The 22,960-nt window shown below is 29.6% G+C and overlaps 2 protein-coding genes and 1 long non-coding RNA gene across 4 annotated transcripts in view; 2 read left to right on the top strand and 1 right to left on the bottom strand.

Annotated features, from left to right (window-relative positions):
• Positions 1–6,018, bottom strand: part of LOC142333556 (uncharacterized) — an 83,997-nt gene extending 77,979 nt beyond the window's left edge. For both annotated transcript variants that reach the window (XM_075380839.1, XM_075380842.1), the window contains exon 1: positions 5,849–6,018. The gene's annotated coding sequence lies outside the window, so the exon portion shown is untranslated. The remainder of the gene's footprint in view (positions 1–5,848) is intronic.
• LOC142333557 (uncharacterized) lies at positions 721–11,649 on the top strand. The gene is made up of 3 exons (XR_012758631.1): positions 721–840; positions 2,934–3,155; positions 11,311–11,649. It is a non-coding gene; the product is annotated as an uncharacterized LOC142333557 (long non-coding RNA).
• A 735-nt stretch (positions 11,650–12,384) lies between these two features.
• Positions 12,385–22,960, top strand: part of LOC142334000 (uncharacterized) — a 28,356-nt gene continuing 17,780 nt past the window's right edge. Inside the window, exons 1-2 of the mRNA XM_075381666.1 lie at positions 12,385–12,461; positions 20,714–20,746. Coding sequence (XP_075237781.1) covers positions 12,385–12,461; positions 20,714–20,746 — 110 coding nt within the window. The remainder of the gene's footprint in view (positions 12,462–20,713; positions 20,747–22,960) is intronic.

Raw genomic sequence — 22,960 nt, 5'->3', positions numbered from 1 at the left:
GGGATAGTGTACAACTAGATGTTACAACAGTCCTAAATAAAAAATTACAATAATCTAAAGCTAATCGTTTTTGAGTTATGCGAGATACATACAAACAGACGTCACGCCAAAACCAGTAAAAATGGATTCAGGGATGGTCAAAACGGATATTTCCATTGAAATCTGAAAAATTTTCACGATCATAATATACTTTCTTTACTTCGTACAAGGAATTAAAAACTATTAACTCGAAAATTAAAACTAATGAATTAAGTAATCTGTATTATTAATATAAGGAAGTAATAATAAATAAAAAACTAACATTAGTAAAATAAAAAGATGGCTCTGAACAAAATTTACTTCCTGTGATAACTTTGTACGTAGTGATGATTGTGAGGGAGTGTGCACGTGAATGGTAATGGTAAAGATAGCAAAATTTCTAGAATGTTCAGACTCTCGTCCTTCCATCTGTTCGCGCCATAATTCGTCAACAAAAAAGAACTGCGTCTGTCAAAATGTGTTACGTTGATGAAAAATTATATTTCTTTATAATATTATTACCTGTTCCATTACACAAAGCAATGTAGAAAAAATAAACCAAACTTAATCTAATCTTTTCTTTCTGATAATTTGTTAAATTAGTATTACTGTTATTAACGATTAAAGTTGTCAAATACACCAAATAATATTTCTTTACGATTTGTAGCGTCGTTATTAAAGCCGTATCAAATTTTGTTTACTTAAAGCCGTATCAAATTTTGTTTACTTGATTATTTGTAATTGGCGAACATTATTAATATTTAGGAATATTTTAAACGAATCTAAACGACCGTTCAGAAAAGAATTCAACATGTAAACCAGGTAAGTTCTTTTAAAATTCTTATAAAATTTATACATAGATTACTTTATACATAAAAATAATTTTCTTTCAAGTAAGTTATACATTTCTCTTTTAGTATACACTAAAAGAGAGGTTTCAGATTCTTTTGTAGACTAAATTTTTTGTATTTAATTTCTATTTAAATGTCCTCTAATAATTGCTACTTATTAATTATTTCGGGTGTCAATATTTTATTTAAATTCTGTTTTTTGTTTTTAAAAAAAATTTAGATTTCTGTTAATAACAAAATCTTTTTATCTGTGTCTGCATTTGATGATTAATAAATTAGCTATATATTTTAAAAAGGTAAAATGGCCTTTATTGTTACATGAAATACTTTAAAAATATTTTCTCGCTTTTTTAAACTTACATTGATGTTTTTTGCAGATCAAAACGGTCGGTTTTTATGTTAGGTGGTCATATTTATTATTAATTTTTTTTGCAACAAAAATTTATTTTGATTTTTTTAAATATTATTTATTAAGCGTGATAACTTACAATTGTACAATGAATGCAACTTTTAAAATTCACCCGCATGATTAGCTAAATAACATAGCCAACAGTACATAAACGGTTAATGATGAGGCCTTCAATTATTTAATTTTATGTAATATTCAGTATGTATATATATAATTACAACCGCGCACGTAAACGTTGATTATGTGTAATAGTACAAATATGTGTAATAGTACAAATATGTGTAATAGTTTGAAAATGCTTTAAACCACTTAAAAACTTGAGCTTGTGACAGAGGATCATTTCCATACGCCCGTTTTAATTTTGAAAAAGTTTCAGCAGCAGTCTCACCGAGTTTAACACAAAACCTAATTGCACAACGTTGCTCATAATTATAGTATCACTCATTTTTGTAACGCACAAGAACTCATTTCACGAAAAGTTTGTTTACGTCTCATGTGAGAACAATAGACTAAAAATATTAATACCTAATATAAATCAGCTGTTCATATAACCTAATGTTTATGTAACTTTGCAGTGTTGTCACTTTGGCTGCCAAAAAAAACTAGTGTCTACTTTATTTAGAGACCCGTAAATAAAATAATTTGATAAAAAACTAAAGCTTATTCATTATTTCTTTTGAATTAAGCCCATTTTTATTAGCAATTCTAGTTTTATTCATGTTTGCGACTACAATCTTACTAGATTTACAATTTGAAATCTAAACAATGAAAACTGAATTATCTCTTTATTATATAAAAATTTCATTTAAAATATAGCCTTGTATTGATTTATTAATAATTAATTATTAATCTCTACAAAAATGTTTGAATTAAAACCGGAAAGTATACAACATTTTATTTCACTAATAACTTCTGATTTTTTCATTTTATTGCTAGAGATTTACAAAAAAAAATTTACAAAAAATAACATTGCAGTAGTGCAATGTTATTTTTTGTAAATCTTCTACAATCTGAGGTTAATAATTATTAATAAATCAATATATTTAAATTAGAAAAAAATAAATATATGAACATGAAGTCGGGATTCGAACCGATGTGTTCTGATTTATACAACATTTGTTGCAATGTCATGTCTACAATCCTTTCTGTATATTTTTTATGAGTTTGAATGAATACTAAGAAAGACTCCTTCATAACTATAGTATGTATTTCATATACAGGTATGATACCTATATGAACGATACATACCTATATGAAATATAGGTATGTATCGTTCATATAGGTATGTATTTGATACTAAATTTTGCTTTACGTATTAAAAAGGTCATGGTCAAACTCTTCAAGAAGCTTCAGAAGTTCTATAAAATTTCCAGTGTTTCTGTCACTCCTATTTTTCAGTTTCAGTGATAGTTTCTTTTTCTGCAGTCTCTTATGGCCAAATTTTGTTTGGCTAAATATTCTATGCAGGGTTACACCCTTTAAATACTTGTCAACATTTCTTTTTCTCTTTAACAATGTGATTTTGAAGCTGTGCAACTATTAAACCTTTTTTTAATCAGTCTTATTTTCACGTTGTGAAAGAATTTTAATACCTTTGAGAATTCTCATGTTCAATAATTTTGTCTGGTTTTTTCAATTATTTAAACCATTTTCAGTTTCCAGAGAAGAACAACCATATCCCTGATATCCCTGAGCTAAAGTATCGCATAATAAGTGCAATCAACTCTAGCAAAAATGACATGTTAGAACGAGTTTGGCAAGAGCTAGACTTTCGTGTTGATGTGTGCTGTGTCACCAGAGGAGCACATATTGAACATTTATAGATTTTAACAAAAATTGTTTGAGTCCCTGCATCACCTCGTACAACTTTCATTTAGGTAAGTGAAATACTTTTTTTGTACTGAATTTTTATAACTCCTAAGAACATTATGAAACGCTTTGTGTATACTGATTAAATAGTTGAACATATCACAAATGTTTATGATAGTAATAAATTTAAACTTGCGTACCAGACAAATAACCACGTAATAAAACACCCAATATCTGATTTATATAATTTGAGTGGTATTTATAAAATTGGATGTAATGGTTGTGACCGTATTTATATACGAAAGATCACTACATCATGTAAGACTACATTTTTGGAATATTTTAGAAATTATAAAAAAGGTAAACTGGGTTTCTCTAATGTATCTGATCATCTGATTAAGAACAAACATACAATATCTGATCTGATATTAGGACAAATTTAAAAATACTGGAAATTAAAAAATATAATATGATTACAAATAGTAAGGGATTTGACATTTTAGAAAGATACTATATATATAGTATATATATTTTTATGTGTATATAAATTTAATATGATCAACCATCAGACAGAGAATATGAGGATGACAGTATTTTGAAAGCTGCACTAAGATGGCACCACTGTCTATTTTGATAGTGATGTATATATTTCAATCAGTATACAAAAGTAAGCAACAATGTAATATAAATTCAACTAAATCTAAAATATATTAATATATATTGATCATTATAATTTATGAAAATATATTCTTTATACATAACTGAACCTGTATTTTATTTATCGTGAAACATGAACCACCAAAATCAGTTCATAAAAAAGATACCTTTAATATGAACATATTTTAACCTATATTTTTTTAAGGAACATATTTTATGTTCCTTTTATTTGAACATATTTTTGGTTCTCCGACCACGAATATTGAAAGTTCTACAATGTAATAAAAAATACTGTAATTTATGATTAATATCAGAGAAAGGAATTACTGGAGACAGACATTATTCAACATTGGAATTGGGTTAGCAATTCATATTATATCATTTTAATTTAACGTTATTAATATTATTATTATTATCAAAGAGCAGTTGCTTTACTGAGAGGTACTTTCATTAACTTTAATGTAATTATGAAATAAGTGAAGAAGGATGCTGTAAAATTTAACACTATTTTTCAACCATTATTTCAACTATTTTATCTAAGTGTTTGTTGGGTATGGTAGAAATAATATTAATCAACTAGTTCATAACAATACAGGATTAATGATACCATCAAAGGGATATTTTAAATTAACTGTTCTTTCTACAGTAGTAATTTATGTCATGTCAGACATTGTAATTCAGAAACAAATATTTCTCTTTATAATCGCATTAAACAGCGATTTAAAACATTAATTGTAATTTATTGAGGCAGGTTTTCTTTGGACCTAATACAAGGTTTTCAGATATTATTTTCAAACAAGTTTTCTTCAGACAAGTTTATTTCCTTTTCAAATATTACATATTACAATCTTACACCTATTTCAGAATTAAAAACAGGATTCAAACATGGGTTTATATAAAGAGAATAGTTTAGAATTTAAACAATTTGTTCAAGGTAGAAAAAAATCAATTATAGAGGAGATATCTAAAAATGTTAATGTTGATTCACTGATTTGTACATATAATTTGTCTAATCTGGGTAGTGAGCGCAATCATGTGTTTGATATTGACAGAAATGGCAAAGATTGGCTGAAATGACTATCGAATTCCATTGATTTCAACTACAGAGTGACTCTTTAGTCCTGTTACCCAATTTTAAATGTAATTTATTAAGAAAGAGAAATTTAGGTGGAATAAGAAAATGTATTTGTTACAAAAGAGATTTAATAAAAAGCTATTACTTACATAATTGTTAAAGAATATGCTCAAAATGCCCACCCCTTGCAGTTATACATGCACGGACTCTTTTCAGCATATTAGCAGAAGCCTTTTTAAGAGTCGCATTAGAAATATTCGTGATTAAGTCTGTAACATTGACTTTCTGTTGTCACATCAGTAATGTGAGGATTGTTTTTGAAGGCCTCAGACTAATATAGCCCCACAAAAAGCAGTCAGGAGATGTATGTTCTGGGGACGTTGGAGGCCATAAGACCTTATATTACTTTAATTAGAGTATATTATGAATAACCTATAGAAAAGTTTGATACTCAACTAAGTTGTCTTCACGGTTTATATCAACTGTGGAGTCAATTAAAGGTAAATGATATTTTAATCAATGTTCTGCTACACAACAGAATATTACAATGTAAAACATGTTATGCAGTATTAATAATACAGATTTACTTATTTTTAAAAGGTTGTGCATCAAATACTGATAATGTTATAAAAAAGCTGGGCAATAAAAGTAAACCTAACAACCACTGAAGAGAATATTCCATAACATATTAAACAAATTATTATTCTAATAACAGTACTGCACAAAGTACAATTGCACCCTTAACTTCATTAAAGTTAATGTTACGTTATAATAGACGCATTAATGCGATTAGATGAAATAAAATAAACAAATATTGTTTAAAAGCTGCAAGTTTTAATCAACACGAATACATATATAATTCCATAGCTAACTAATCTCATTTAAAATAAATCCTTAATGCAATACTGAATATAACTATAATCCAATAAAATAAAAAACTTATAATTTATAATTATTCTTTAATATCAGAATACGTAAACAAAAAAATATCTATCCAATATAAACACACAGTATTTCAACGAAACTTACTTGACATCCCTTTTTATGATGAAAACCGACCACTAACACGTGCAGAACTGGGTCTACTTTATTATAACCGTTTTCACCCATTTTAATGATTATATTTAATGAAATTCAAATACTATTTGGTATAATATATTTCGCAACCACTTTTGCTCCGCCATTACCGTATGTGAACTATAATCAGATAAAGAAACGAACACTGGCATTCAGTAACAAAACATCTGATACGATCGGTCAAATAGCAGGTGTACAAACATTATAGATTTTATAGACAGGTGGTTTAAAATAAAAAATATACAAATAATGTATATTTTTGTAACATTAACACAAAGAAATAAATAGTTGTCGGTGTTTAAATTGTTTAGTTACTTCAAATAAAAAAAAGGTTACAATGATTAATTTACTTGATTGTAAATTAATTCAGCACTGTATTAAAAGGCAGTCATTTCAAAATATTTATGAAATATTTAATTTTGTTTTATAATAATTATACAATAAATGAATTATTGTATAATTCATTTATTGTATTTGTACATTGTATTTGTTACAAATACAATGTAACAAATAATTTATAATAGGCTACTTCCGAATTCTTCGTGCATGTTTTTTTATTATACCAAAAACTAACATTTTTGTAAACTAAACGTATCAATAGCAATACGTCTTGCTGTTAACGGTGACAGGAGGCTACCATATGATGACATGAGTCAATCTTGGTGATTGCTGGAGTGAATCCAATTGATCTAAGCAACAGTGATATGTTGCTAAGAAGTCAGGAGAGTTGACTTCAGAAAAAGTGTGGACTATTTGGCAACAGGGCTATCCTTTATGGCAGGCTAGATGGGGTGAAACAGTTGATGGGCTTGATCTGTTTCCTGATGTTGCTGGTTTGCAGGGCGCCTCTTCGGTATGATCAAAAAATTTGTGATGCAATTTCTTTCAGGGTATGGCACGTTTAGGGCAGATTGGCTTGCTTTGGCCTGGTTGATTCCGTGTTATGTCTGCAATGTGGTGCGCTGGACAATTACGTTTAAGTTTTCTATTAATGTTTCAGTATGATATGAAGCATACAGAAGTGATTTGTTAGCTTGATGTTATTAGGTCATGAAAATTGGAAAAACCAGGCTGAATGGACCATCATTGAAGAACATATGGGATCTCTTGTAAAAGAAAGGATTGCTGAAGGTGTGTAGAGTAGGTTCCCCCTTGGGTTTTCCATTTGTTGTTCTGTTATGGTATTAGTGTTCATGTTTTATGTTCTTGCTCTTGTTCCCTATTTACTTTTTGCTACGTTCCGTTTTATGTTTTTGTTTTATTTTATTCATGCTGGTGTGTGTTTCACTCACCAACTCAACCTTTCCTATTAGGTGTAGTTTATTTTATTGTCAGCTCAATCGGTCAGTCTTGTTTAAGACTCATTGATAGGTTTTTATAGGGATAATATGGAGAGGATGACATTGCGACCAGAATCATCACATGGAGGGTGTCTATTCCTACAGAGTCAGGATGGACGTGATACAGATGAAACATAGTTGTGAAATAAAATTTTATTAATGAAATGAAAATAAAATAAATTTTAATTCTGTATTTATATTAGGTAAAATTAAAAAATATTTACAACTAATCCATCAGATCTGGTGAACAGAGGCTATTGTCCTCTGCTTACTGTAAAAGTTGTATGAATGTATACTAATAAGTTGTTTAATGTGCAACACATTGACTTCTTCCATCAAGACAAAGAAACAGTGTGTTGCACGTTAAACAACTCAGTATAATGTTTAAACAACGGTTTTTATCCACAATCTTAATCGAGTAAAGAATTCTTGAAAATTGTATAGAATACTTTAGTACTGACAATACAGTAACAAAAATTGAGATTAAAGCCTAAATTCATAAAATACATAACACTCCTTTTTTAAAGATAACTTTGCGTCTAGAAATAATTTTAAATACAATTTTAAGAGAAACTAAAAAATGATAAATAATCTGTTTATCCTACAGTGACAAAAATGTATAAGAATGCTGCAAAAACTTTTCTGTAGATAAGTATGTCTCTGTGAGTGATTGAGAATAAAATAAGTAGGGTATTAATGCAGTAGGCGATCCACCACTATAGCCAGTTCTTAGATGGTGCCACTGAAACAAAAAAATGAATAAAATTATAAATATAATCTAACTAAATTTAATCTATGCTCACTAACCTTGACTAGCAAGTGAAGCGAGCATATAGGTTAGTATATCTAGATTATAATTTTCTTGATTTTCTTATTTCAATATAGGGTTTCAGTGGCACCATCTACGAACCCACTACAGAGGCAGATTGCCTACTACATTAATACCAATAGAATGACACAAACTTTATTGAATTTTTTTTTTTGTTACTAGAATTTATTCAGTTATTACAATTTACTTAATGGATGTTGATAACTGGCATCACTCATTTTAGAATATGAAAGAAATCACCACTAAAAAAAGCCTTTTCTGAATAGGCCCTCTCTTCTCTTTCTTTGTAACCTGATGTCTTAAAAAAAAGAAGAAAATATACTGTTGGTTGAGCAAAATTAATTTAACATTTTAACAAGTAAAATATCTCTAATTTTTTTCAATATTCTATTATGTTGTAAAAATATATAATTGGCAAAATACTGAACTTACATCTGCAATATCACTCTGGTTGGCTCTAAATGGTAAGCCTCTCATATGTATGTTGTGATGAGCACCACCACCATTCCAAGAGCCTCCAGAGTTGCTCATATTCCCAAATATGCTACTTGCTCGACTATTCATTATACTGCTACCACGGCTGGATCCACGCATTTCTCTTCCGTTGCTCCAAGGGTTCGGCTCCCATGGTCCATCATCAAAGTCCCCAAAACCTGAAGAAATCCCTATCATCTTCAAAATGAGATATCATCCTTCCAAACAATTTTCCCTTAAAATACTTAGGTCAACAATAGCATACACAAATTTGCTCGCATGTATTGTATATCTATACTGAATGTTATCTTTTTAAGGATTTTTTAAAAATAAACTTCTATAATTTTAACTTTAAATTAAACTTCAGAAGAATTGCAATGGTTAAAATGAATAAGTCTACACTATCACAACGGTGATGACAAGAAATTTACATTAAAAACAGTATAGAGTTACCATTTATTTCATTTATAAAGTATATATTAAAGCAGTAATAAATACTTTGTCAATTTATTACAAACTTAAGTGAGAAATGTAAAGCGAATAATTGTTTATTAAAAAATAATTAAACATGAAGCTCACTTATGCAAGTTATTAAACGCTTTACCACACTTGAATAAAATTACTGCCGATTCTGAAGTTATAAAATATGAACTAAGTCTATGACTTACAAACTTTCCTAAGATAGGCACACCAATGACCCTTTTCTTGGCTAAAAAAAAAGTAGCAAACATATAAACCTCTCAGAATCCAGTATCAGTTTAAGCTTGTAAAAATGTCAAAGTTTAGAAACTTCAATTGACATGCAGATTGCTAGAACAGCAACTGGTTTCTTACAAAGGTATCCTCTCCATTGTATTATTAGCATTGCCAACACCAATATTTATTTGTCTTTACTTTTCACTTAAAATGATAAGGACGACGCTTAAGAAAGCAAGTTAACAATAAATAACTTACTGATCAAATGAATTTGTTAAGGCAAGTAAGAGAGTATGTAAGAAGCCCATAAATATATTGTTTTAAATTATCAAGTAGTAATTATCCAATTATATGTACAAGACGAAATGGCAGTAATAGAATGCAGAACAAAAATTGTTTCCTCCCATATATGTTCACCAGAAACAGCAGGAAATTCATTCGCTAGTCTTGAAAATGAAACCATGCCCCTCATCTGACAAAAAAGTGTAGATCGGGTGTATCTGATATCGACAATGTTTTTGAGAAGTCAATCTGCATTAATTAAGGTGTTACGGCTAGTTCTCATATGTTGTTACATAGTACGGTTTCAGATTTAAATCGGCAAGAATCTAAAGGCAAAATGTGTAATTTACATCGCTTTATTGTGCTATTTAATATATAAATTTTTTGGACAGGCAGATCCTTCTTTGAATATCAGCAATGGCCTCTGGAGTCATTATAATGGAAGGTCATCTATTTCATTTTTCAATTTGAAATCAACTTTGTTGTATGCCTTTTTGAATTGTGTATGATGCTTTTTGCTTGAATTCTGTCATTCAGAAATTTTTCAGCAAATATTTGATGTGTTCCTTTAAAGGATTCGAGGTGTGTAGAAATGTGTGAAGTGTGTACCACAAAAGTGCTAATTTGTAAGAGATGTTTTTATTTTATAATCTTATATACTTATAATACAGGATTATATTATTGTAATTATATATTATAAATATATATTTATTTACTTATATATACAATACATATACTATAATCTACAGGGTGTCTCCAGACTAAAAGTATCCTAAAGTACAACTTGTATTAAGAAAACCAGGTAATAATTTTTACAACTTTCTTCTTTTTTTTTTTATTAAACTCAACATTTTAATGTAGGTTAGTCAGCTTTAATGTATGCACCTTTTTTAGCTCATCAGACGCCTAGACGATAATGAAACTCTTGCCATGTGTTTAGGAGCAACTGCGGCATTGTTAGAGCACACCTTTAAAAATTTTTTTTTTAATACGTTCAAATCTCAAATTTTTCTTTGTTATAACTAGGCCACCTAATAGACTTATCTAGACTGGCAGTGAATGCATCGCTTACTTGATTCACAGTCTCTTGTAACTAAAAAAACCTTTTGATTTCCAGTTTGTGAAACCAAGCTTCCAGTCTCTCTTGAAGTCATATGTTGGGAATATGATGTCTTGGATGTAGGAGAATTGATATTTAATTCAGTTTGTACAAGCCGTTGAACACGCATAACTAATTGAAACTACTAACCAAAGCATGTATCTAGACAGTTGCATTGGAGTCAGCTTGTCTGCATTTGTGTATTCTGCTGAATCTGAGAGTATACTGAACAAATCTTGGGGATATATCGTGTCGTTTGAGCTTATGTTGTAAGAGATTTCAAGGACTGGTTTCCTAAATAGGGCCATAGTTTTAGATACCTTCACCCCAGACATCGTGTATATAAAATGTGTGGGTTTGTAGATCTGATCAATATGAATGTAGAAGTAATAAATATATTGACCTGTTATTAATTTGCTAACTAGTTGGTTTTCTTAAAACATGCATTTGATAATAAAGTTTCAGTCAAGAGTATAAACATACTATAAAATAAGTAAAATTCCTTATTATACTAAAGTTAACTCTATGATTAATTAATATTCAATACCATGTTAATTATGAATATATGTTTAAATTATTCAATTTTTTATATGTATTTAGTGGCTTTTTGGAAGATAACACTTATTAATGTTATTGTAATTGCAATAATTTTTTATTAATTCATAATTATAACAAAAAATAACTTAATTTGCAGGTTGCTATGGATAAAGGAACTATCAAAGTAAGTACCAAGAATTTTATTACTTGTAAGAGCATAAATAATTCGTTAAATGATGGAATTATAAGTGAAAACTCCAGTGAATGTAATTGTGCATATGGTGATGTAACGGTAGAAAATTTAATAGAGAATATAAGTAGTGAAAACAAGTTGTTCGAGCAAAAAGGAAAAGAATTGGTTTGTGAATATTGCAATGAAAGATTCAGATGTAACTGTTATTTAAAGAGACACATTAACATTCATACTAAACAGAAAAAAAATAATCGTAACTTTTGTCAAAAGTCATTTCATTTTGAAAATGTTTTAAAGAGACATCTTAATATTCATACAAAAGAGAAAAATTATATTTGTAACTTTTGTCAAAAGTCATTTAATGACAAAAGCCGTTTAAATAAACATATTAATAATCATACAAAAGAAAAAATATATTTGTAACTTTTGTCAGAAGTCTTTTTATGATAATTCTACTTTAAAAACACATTTAAATATTCATACTAAAGAGAAAAATTATATTTGTATCTTTGTCAGAAGTCTTTTAATACTAAATACAATTTAGTGAGACATCTTAATATTCATACAAAAGAGAAAAATTAATTTATAACTTCTGTCAGAAGATGTTTAATCGTTTTTCTAATTTAAGTTGCGTATTAATTTACATCCCAAAAGGAAAAAATTATGTATGTAAATTTTGCCAAAGTCTTTCAATTGCAGTTGTAATTTTAAAACACATTAATTTCCACTTAAAGAAAAAAATTAATATTTGTAACATTTATCAAAAATCTTTTAATCAGATTTACATTTTGGAAAGACATCTTAACAACATCCTTATTAGAGAATCATTATGACCTTTTAAGAAAGTTGATTAAGGAAAAACGTAATAGCATTCTTTAATATGTGTTTAATTTAAAACTAGTATGACAAAATTTTTCTTATGTCTATAATGTAACGTTACATTTTTCTCATTTTTGTATGTTACAACTTAAGGCGGGGAATTTCTATCTTGTTTGCCTCAAACGCAGATTTGTATATTACTGTAGTTTATAATATACGATGAGTATGTACATTTTAACCCCAGAACGATGGCAGTCAAGCACATTTGGTGTAAAAAAGTTGTGTAAAGTTCTCAAGTGAGACTTGTATAAATCACAAGTTACGTTTGTTTTTCTTGAACATTTTACGCCGATTTTGAATGAATCTAAAAGCCTCATTCTGATTTTATATTAACTTTAACTTCACATCGTGTGTCTTACATTTTAGTAATGTTTTCAAATATTAAAACCAAACAAGCTGTGCCTGTTATCAGTATTGACCTCAAAATCTTTACTATCTTTTAATTTATTACCAACATACAGGTAAAAAAATTAGTGCTACTTTCACGTATCAAATTTCTTTAAAAATGTCTATTGTTATCTGGGGTTGCGAATTATTTTCCTCTTTTTATAAGCTTTTATTTAACTCGTTTTAGTTATAATCAAATCTTGCAACCGCTATATCTTTTGATCTATCGTATGAAAATCAATGAAATTTGGTACACGTATGTAACTTCGATGACAATACAATACTATGGTGATAGAATGTGGATATGACCTAAATCAGACGCGCTAACCCTACACTATTCATGCATGTTGCTAAAAATTTTTATTTCTCATGAACTATCGTATGAAAATCAATGAAATTTCATTCGCGTTAAACATTTCATTTTTTATTAATTATGAATTTTTATTAACGAATTCATAATTACGATTACGATTATAATAACGATAACGATTAATCGTTTTTCAGATTACTGTCAAAATGTAATAACTTTGTGCAAGATTTCTAAATTTAATTTTTATTTTTAATCTTATTAACCCTTAAAGGTCATCTCGGTGCAAATTTGAACCGTCAAAGAATTAAAACTCGAGTAATTTTATTACAGATAAATAAAGTATATACATATACTAAACAACCTCATTAAATAAAAAATATATTTTAAAATACAGCAAATGTCTATAAATACTTATTCGAAAAGATTGTTATAAAAACTGCGCCACGCTTTTATTTATTTATTGGTTATTTAACATATATAATTAATTTTTTACTTTTCAGTTAATTTTTATATTTGTTAATATATTATATTTTTTTGTTTAAAATTCTCAATTTGATTTCTTATTTCTTACTTTTTAGAGAGTTTTACTAATTTGTTTCCTTTTGTATATTAGTTAAATAAAAGCTTTTTTTAGAAAATAATGTTTTTTACTTTTGCAGCAACAAGCATTATATCTGTAGCGATATCATTTCTGTTTCTAATCTTCTTTTTATTTAGTCTGAAACAAATAAATTAGACGTTGAAATGGATTTTATTACTGATCGCTGAATCATAAACGCAAGACCGCATGATATAAGGTCGGTTATAGTTTATTTTAAATGGAAGAGTACTCGGATGAAATATCAAAACATTAATATAGTATTGAGGTATATTATTTGAACAGCAGGTATTTTCTTAGCGGTTTCCACATCGTTGAGGTAACGAAATAATAATTTTAAAAAAAATCATGAGTATGCTCAGAGCAGAGAATGAAATAGCATTCGATCGCGTTGCAAATAAGTTTTTAATTTATATATCGCATCGACTATGTTTATATAATAATATTAACAAACAAACGAAACAAAATACACACCTGGGCTGTTTAAAAATTGGCCTCTAACTGTTGAAAATGTTTTGCAGATTATTTCGACTAAGCGGTACGGTCAGGAATGTCTCTAATCCTGTTGCACGACTGTCTGCCATCATCCGTTCTGTAGGGTGCCGGCAAAGCATCGTGTAAAGGCTGAAACTTGTCGTGCGCTCCCGTCAACCGTTACGAATATTGTACGATTAGTATTTTCTCCGGCAGAAGGAAGAACAGAGATCTGTCAGTGACTTTTTTTGGTCGATTTCATAAGAAAGCTAACTATTGTAATGATACCGTGGTTCGACTTTCGGAAAATTTCGACATATCTTCGCGTTTCACATCCTCCAGACTCCAAAACCACCCGGTTAAAAATGTTGCGCGCGCGCACACGCACACACACTTCACTTTCTTGTTGACACGATAATTTCCGTAATTTTGCGCCAATCGCTTTCAAATTTATACGTAAAATATAACCACCCAAACTCTCGGTCGAGTTTGTTAACGGGCAAAATCGGACCGTGGGACTGGAATCGGGGGCGCTTTTTTGAAAAAATACTATACCTTTCTTATTAAGTAAAATATCGAATTCGTTTAAAGTTTCTACTATTCTTCGGGTAAGGACCTAGAACACCTAAGTAAAGTCTTTTGATATCACCGACCGTTGGCCCAGGGGGTGGAAAAAATGGGGTTTCGAAGACAAAAAAAATCGTACCTCCTTTAATAGGCACAGCGTCGAATAGGTTTAAAGAGGTAATTAGTTGTATAAACGTACCTAAAACTTTTGTCCTAAACAATTTTTGATATGACCTACCCTTACGGCAAGGGATGATCAAAATATTGCTGGAACTGTAACAAGATGGAGCTTGCCGTACGCTAAACATGTGAAACTTTTTTCACATGTACCTACTTAGCACCGGTGAAATCTACTACCGCCTTCCGGCGTCTCGAAAGGAATTTTTTGTCATGAAATGTAGACGTTAGTGTGCACTGAATTGTCACGATAAGTTTGGTAGTTACCGAACAATAAACACAAATAAATAACATTTATGTAAAAAATTTAAATATAAGGAAATAAACTCGTAAAATAAGAGCGTTACATTACGAAATTGACAAGTAAAATTCAAAAAATTACAATTAAATAATGAATAAACGTTATAATTAATTATTTTTTGGCATTTAGGGGTAACGTGATAGATGCTTTCAGCTGTCAAAGAATTTATTTAACCTATTAAAACATTTCTATTTTATTACAGATTTTTATTTTCTCTTAAAAGTATATGCAATTTCAAATTTTTAATTTCGGTTTATATTTTTGATTATTCATTTCGATGATAATTCATGAAAAACAGTCGTGTGTCTTTCAAATATTACTCGCTACGCTCTTAAAAGTTACAGATAACTTCGATCAAGCTTTTTTTGAATGTTTAGGATGAGAAACAACTCGAAGAGGTAACCGCATTCGTATGATTTGACATGTGATTTTTTTCAGGGAAATCTTCATGTTTTCTTCAAATCCGATCATCCTGAATTACCCCTCACAGGCGATTGAAAACTTATTTATTCAATTTCAAAAATCGGATAAAAGCTTTAGGAAAAAAATTTGTAATTCTGAAGTAAATACCATCGTGAATGCATAAGAGTGAAAGCATGATGTTTTGAACATATTCATTAAGGTATGTTAAACATATAATAATAAAATAAATTTTTTGTTAACTTTTTCTTTTTAAATACTATTAGTAACTGGGTAAACTCGAGTTTTAGCCCGATCGATGAACTGGAACTTTTACAAAAAAAAAAATTTATCGGTAAATTTTCATCTTCAATTTGTGAGAAAAATCTTTGTCGTTGAATTAAGAGAGAATTCTTAATAATTTTTTGTTAATTTTGTAAAGGTATTCCCTTAAGATTACGATGAACTGTAATCTTGTACTCCATGTTGCGCTTTAAAAGTAGGTCTGATATTACAGAGTGACAAATGCGCAAAGTCGTAAAGTTTCATCGATAAGATAAATCGACGAGTAAGGTTATCTATCTAATTTGAAATATTAAAAAAAATTGTACCGTTTAAAAATTGATTATCGGTATCTCTCTCTTTTTCCTGTTTAACCTCCGGTAACTACCGTTTAGATAATTCTTCAGAGGATGAATGAGGATGATATGTACGAGCGTAAATGAAGTGTAGTCTTGCACATTCTCAGTTTGACCGTTCCTGAGATGTGTGGTTAATTGAAACCCGACCGCCAAAGAACACCGGTATCCACGATCTAGTATTCAAATCCTTGTAAAAATAACCGGCTTTACTAGGACTTGAACGCTGTAACTCTCGACTTTCCAAATCAGCCGATTTGGGAAGACGCGTTAACCACTAGACCGACCCGATGGGTTGATTATCGGTATCTAATATTTCGTATCGCGTTGTTTTAGTCTCTTTTATACTGTGAATCTTTGCTTCCTTATTCGAAGTAATAAGGAACCGCGAGAAATTTCTGTTTTCAGATTTCAACGGAACAATCCATTCTGATCATCCCTGAATCCATTTTTACTAGTTTCGGTGCGATGTCTGTACGTACATACGTCCGTATATATCTCGTATAATTTAAAAGTCATTAGCCGTAGAATGTTGAAATTTTGGATTTAGGGCTGTTATAATATCTTTGGCACCTCTGCTTTTGATTGCAATCGACTAAATCAAAAAAGCCCAAAATCTAAAAAAAAATTGGATTTTGGACTTTTTCTTAACTGCAGTAACAACCCCTCGTCGAGAGCTTTTCAACAATATATCATAACCGGTACTATTTTCGGTTGGTTCCAGTTACAGCCAAATACAATTTTAATTAATATAATATTTGGATCTTACAAGAAGGCACATCGGTTCGAATCCGTCATTACGTATATTTTATTTTCATTTTTTAAATTTAAATATATTGATTTATTATTCCTCCTCTATGAATCATGAGACCTTGCCGTCGGTGAGGGGGCTCAAGAAAATGTGGCTCTCTGCATTTTCATATATAGCAATGATGGAGGCGCCTTCCTCGGTAAAATATTCCGGAGGTAAACTAGTCCCCGACCGGGTGGGGACTACAAAGGAATGGGTCACCAGAAAATTAAAAAATAACATTCTACGAGTCGGAGCGTGGAATGTTAGAAGTTTAAAAAAGGTTGGTAGGTTAGAAAATTTAAAAAGAGAAATGGATAGGATAAATGTAGATGTAGGCAGGCCACGTTTGGAATATGTAAAACAAATTGTTAGGGATGTAGGATGTAGGCGGTATACTGAAATGAAACGACTAGCACTAGATAGGGAATCTTGGAGAGCCGCATAAAACCAGTCAAATGACTGAAGACAAAAAAAAAATGGTATAAAACTACGTTTCTAAAAAAGTTAAAAAAACTTGTCTAAGAAAAACGAATTACTTGTCTTCACTCCAAATAAAAGGCAATGTGAGAATCATAAAATTAAATTTTGAATAATTAAAAGCAATTAAGTTGAGAGAAATTAGAAATTTTGTATAAAATGAAAGCTGTTTAGAAAGAAAATAACATTTACACTTGTTGGTTATGCTTCCACCAATGAGATAATTCAATTACTTCCCGTTTAGCTCAACAATATAATATTTTAATACAATACAATATAATTTTAATATTTATTGAAAATATAAAAAAATTTGGCCAAACATGAATTGTAATTAAATTTTAACGCAAGAAAAATTCACACTATAAAAATTTATATAGGTAAAGTATATGGTGATAAGAATATAAATAAAATGTGAGAATTAATAAAACATATTCAATAAAGCTACACTGAAATTTATGAGACTGAAAAGAGATTGTTTTGAATGATCTTTTCTTGTATTAAAGAACTGAAGCAAGAAATCAACACTGAAATTTTGTAAGGTTAGACAAATCATTACTGATGAAATATGAAGGTCATCTCATTCATTAGATTTCAAAATTTCACATATACATAATTTTTATTGAACATTATCGGTACAATAAGTTTTGTATGATGACTTTCCCTGATCAATGAATGAGGAAAACAAAGGGTGGATTAGCCTTGACATTTCTTGACTGATATAACCAAGAGGGAATAAATTTCTTAATCGTACTGTCGGTGGTAATCGACACAGATTTGTCATAAAACTTCTGAAAATAAACACTGGATATTGAATATGTATCATTCAGCTACTTCAAAACCAAACATTAAGGTAAATTTACACAAAAAAAAAATTATAATGGATATTTTCTGAGGCCAGAAATGTAAGAAGTCTTTCCTGAAACTATCACAATAATTACAGTTACTAAAAATACTTAATAAAAACAAAACTTTATTTGAAAACAGAATGTGATGAAATAGACAAAGATGGTAACAGGGGATGTTTTTTCATAGTTTGATCTGATTTACATAAAACTTGATCAAAATATTGCATATGAGAACAGAATCGACTCATCAGTATAAAATGCAGGTGACGATAATGCCGAAGCATTTTTCACCCAGAAAAAAGTCAAATAAAAAAATAACCATTATAAAATGAAGTAGAGTCAGTTATAGTCTCTAAACATTAAGAAGCAATAGATTTGGGATCGTATCACCGTATCAGTAATTAAAAATTACACAAATTCATAATGAACCCTTATATTTAATAAATATTTCCTTTAGTCTGGAGAAATATTTTATAACAGTATATTGAAATTTACTGAATTTCATGAAAATGTACTTAAAATAAAAATTGAATTCTTACATTAGTTAATGTAGGAAATCAAAGGTACTGGACTAAAACTTCAAATTAAGAAAAGACACCATCATTTTTACTGGACTGAATAAATTAACTGCAATTATTTACTCGGGTATAAGTTGGAATAAGATTATGTAAAAAAAAAAACTAGCTGGTCAGGGCTCACTTTCCTTACCCAATCGTCTAGCCAGGACCCCCAATGTGCTTCGATATCCTCATGCTTGCGAGAATAATACTGATAAATAAAACTTAAACCTCGTTCAGTTTACAAAAAAATATCATTATATGGTAGGTAAATTTCTTCAAAGCACAGTTTAGTCAGTACAGGACCCAAAACTCTGAGCGATTTGAAGAGTGTGGGTTTCAAAATAGTCAGCCTTCATCTTAAAAATAGTAGTTATATCCATCCATATTTAGTCTGGTTCTTAGTATTACCCTACAAACACCACTAGGAGGTTATCATATTTTGTTTCTTATTTTTTTTAAGTGTTTTTTGGCCAAGTAACTGGAGGCAGGTGCAGCCAGCTGGGTCGCACTACAGTAACCGTGGCTATTGGTTGAGCTACCAATAGTACACGAACAAATCCCTTAAAAAATCGAAAATAAAAAAAACACCATCATCCAATCTACTAAAATGGATGATAAGTATGAATGTAAATGAAGTGTAGTCTTGTACAGTTGTAGGTCGACCATTCCTGAAATGTGTGGTTAAATGAAAGAACACTGGTATCTACGATCTAGTATTCAAATCCAAGTAAAAGTAACTGCTTTTACAAGGATTTGAACTTCTGTTGAAGCCTGAACATCTGTAAATGAATAATGAAAAATGAATTTCAAAATCTCATGCATTCTCAAGTGAGTTAGAACAGTGTTGTTAATTGTACAACTATAGAAAGGAGGATTCCTTTAATGAGTGAAGAAGAGAATTCCCTTATTCATATCCAAATCGCTTTAAAATTCCATCTATATTATTAAATATATATTCTCAATTATTAAGTAATTCGGTTAAAAAATGTTTATTTAATTCACAAACATTAAATAACTTGAATTCTTGATAACCGATGGCAAATTGTTTACAAATAATAAAAACAATAGAGTACTAATTTGTTAACGAGCAAAATTTCAGATACTGGGCCAAAGAAAATCCTACGCAGCTACACCAGCGTCCGTTGCACAGCCGGAAAGTGACCGTGTAGTGTGCTATGTCATCATACGGTGTTATAGCCCCTTATTTTTTTTTGAGGATGACAATGGTCTTGCGATTACAGTGACGTCGGCTCGTTACGTAGCCGTGCTTGAAACCTTTGTTGTGGAACAACAAAAGAGATTTCCACCGAGTCTTTAACACAGCCTGGTTACAACAAGACTGAGCAACGTCACGTACTGCACGAATATCGATGGCAGCTGTACGCCTATTGTTTGGACAACGTCTCATTTCACGAAATGGTGACGTTAGATGGCTTCCCAGATCGCTTGATCTCTTAGCTTGCGATTACTTTTTGTGGGGTCACCTTAAAAGCAAAGTGTTCCACAGTAGACCTGCTACAACGGAAGAACTGAAGGCAAAGATCCGAGAAGCAATTGCGGAAATTCCAGTCGAGATGTTACGTCAAACCGTGAACAATTTAACGAAGAGACTTCTTGAGTGTTTACGTAGAACAGGTGGTCACATGCAAGATGTCATTTTTAAAAAATAAACTAAAATGTATGTATCCTAGAATGGCATCATTTGTACAATTACATGAAATAAAATTAATTTTCTAAAAAAAATTTTTCATTAACGTTATTTTAATAATTTACGTTATTATTATTTATATTTATTATTATATATTATTACGTAGTTATTATTTATTAACGTTATTTTAATATTTTTCAAATTTCCCGTTTCTTTGAATCACTTTGTACAATTACATGTGTTGGCGTCACTGTTTAGTAGATTGGGATCATATGTTTATAAGCGTTTTTGTGAAATCTGTATTGTAATATCAGTATTATTTATTTGTGTTCACTTTTGTTGACCAAGTAAGTAATTTTATACCATTCTAACATAAATTAATAGAATTTAAGTTTGAATTTTTTGTGTTTATGAATTGAAAGTGTAGCTTTAGCCTGCGATGTAAATTTATTTAAATTCGACGTAAACTCGTTTATTTAAGCAGCATATTAAAAAATTCATATATTGTGGGCATATTATTATTATTATTTGTTTTTTAATTAGTAATTTTGGCAATTAAGCTGTTTGTTCCAACTTAACTTTTGTATCGTATACGTTATTACTCACGTGGTGTAAGGCAAGGTTAGCTTGCGTAGGTTAAGTTTCGTTGAATTATATTTATAAAATAAATAAATAACAATGGTAATATAGTGTTTATATTGGATGATATTAACTATAACCCAAAAGTTTGCTGTTTATAATTATAGATAAATTAACCAAATTTAACCTTCGCTTGCTAACCTCAACTTATTAACAGAAAAGTTACCTTTAGATCAAACAGTTGATCTAGAAGCATGCTTCCTGGGTTGACAATCAACCTTGAGTTAAAGATGTTTCGTTTCTTAATCCCAACTCATATTTAAAAGTAGTTTAGCAATTCAGACCATGTCTTCTGTTGGCAAGTCATGCCATGTGATGTAAATGGGATAAAACTCATGAGGCAATGTTTATTAAAGCCTTGCGCACGTCATCTTCAAATATTGTTTTGTCTGTGAGTGTCATTTCATTATAAGTTCATTGTACTTTGCAAGAAGAATCAGATTTGTTTTAATTTCAACCGTACTTTGTGGGCAGTAGATGTAACTCTACCTAATAAAAAATTTCTATCTAGAGAAAGAATAATTCTTTTCTTGGCCTCTTTTCAAAGGTTCTATTAACAACTTGACAAAAATATTATCTTGCTCTGAACATGTCTGCACAATAATATGCTCATAGGTTTTTCAATTTTGTTTTCTTTTGACGTCAGTAAATATTCCATAATTGCCAACTAGATGTAGAAAAAAAACACCCCATCACTTGATAACCATAAACTTATATTTACAACAATATAAAGGAAAAACCCACACGTCTATTTCCCGTCTAATGTGTTTAATGAAAATTGCCTGCTCACCTACTATGTTTGGTAAAACTAAAAAAATCTGAGATCGGTTTCAAAAAACTATTTGTTTTGACACTCAACAAAGAAAATAAAAACAGACAGAATAAAAACATCTTCATAGCTAACTAAATACATACGTCTACTTAATAATAACGCAAACTATTGATTCTATTAAAACGCCTCTGAAATTAATTGGCATCTCACAAAAATTAGAAATATAAATATTTGTAAGTGATGTATGTAAAACGTATGAACATTGTATATAAATATTAATACCCCTTTATAATTAGTTCTTTCTCTTGTTTATTAACTTTTAATATGTTACATAAATTGTTACATAAATAAATTTGTTGTTAGAAACGATGATGAATTGAATAAATCTGTTATCGCTAAAGTGAGTGCTACTATTTCCTGAGGGGTGCTAGGAGACTTATAGTGATCTGGCTTTAATTAAAGTTTAATAATTTATTTATTAAATCTAAAATTCCATAAAATCTGTATATATACATAATTTGAAATGACTTTTGATATGACATGATGTACACACCAATATTTTGAGTCTTTCACAAACATGACACTACTATAATAAATGAAAGTTACATAAACTTGTGCCTATTGACATTTATATACCTAAACAAGCTTGCATTGTTCATTTTTTTGAATTCTGTTTTATCTGATTAATTCTCATTTGTTATTTACCCCATTTTTGGTAACCTTTATTAGTGTGAGCATGTTAAAAAAAATTATTTATTCTAAAATCAGACTAACATAATTGTCATCATTATTTTTTTAACGTAATTGTCATCAGTTGAAATTGATGTCTGCAAATATTTTATTGTATTCTGTTATAAAGTTTTTATCTTAATTTATATGATTAATGATTAAATCTCTCATAACATCATTATATCGCATCTAAGTTGCTTGCACATAATTTCGATGTTGTATTTTTAATTAAAATTCTGTATAATTTACATTGACTGCCAGTAGATATTTGTTGTGCTCCGTTAAGCATCAGGTAATGCATAAAACCGATATCTGGGCATGAGACTTATCTTCTTTAACACGTCATTTAAATGTAATATTTATTAAAATTGTAACAAATACGCAAAAATTCAAAAGTTATTGTTCCTGATATTCTTTAATT

Source organism: Lycorma delicatula, chromosome 13 (assembly GCF_047948215.1).
Source record: "Lycorma delicatula isolate Av1 chromosome 13, ASM4794821v1, whole genome shotgun sequence".
In the NCBI taxonomy this organism is placed as follows: Eukaryota; Metazoa; Arthropoda; class Insecta; order Hemiptera; family Fulgoridae; genus Lycorma; species Lycorma delicatula.
This window is presented reverse-complemented; position numbering and strand designations above follow the sequence as displayed.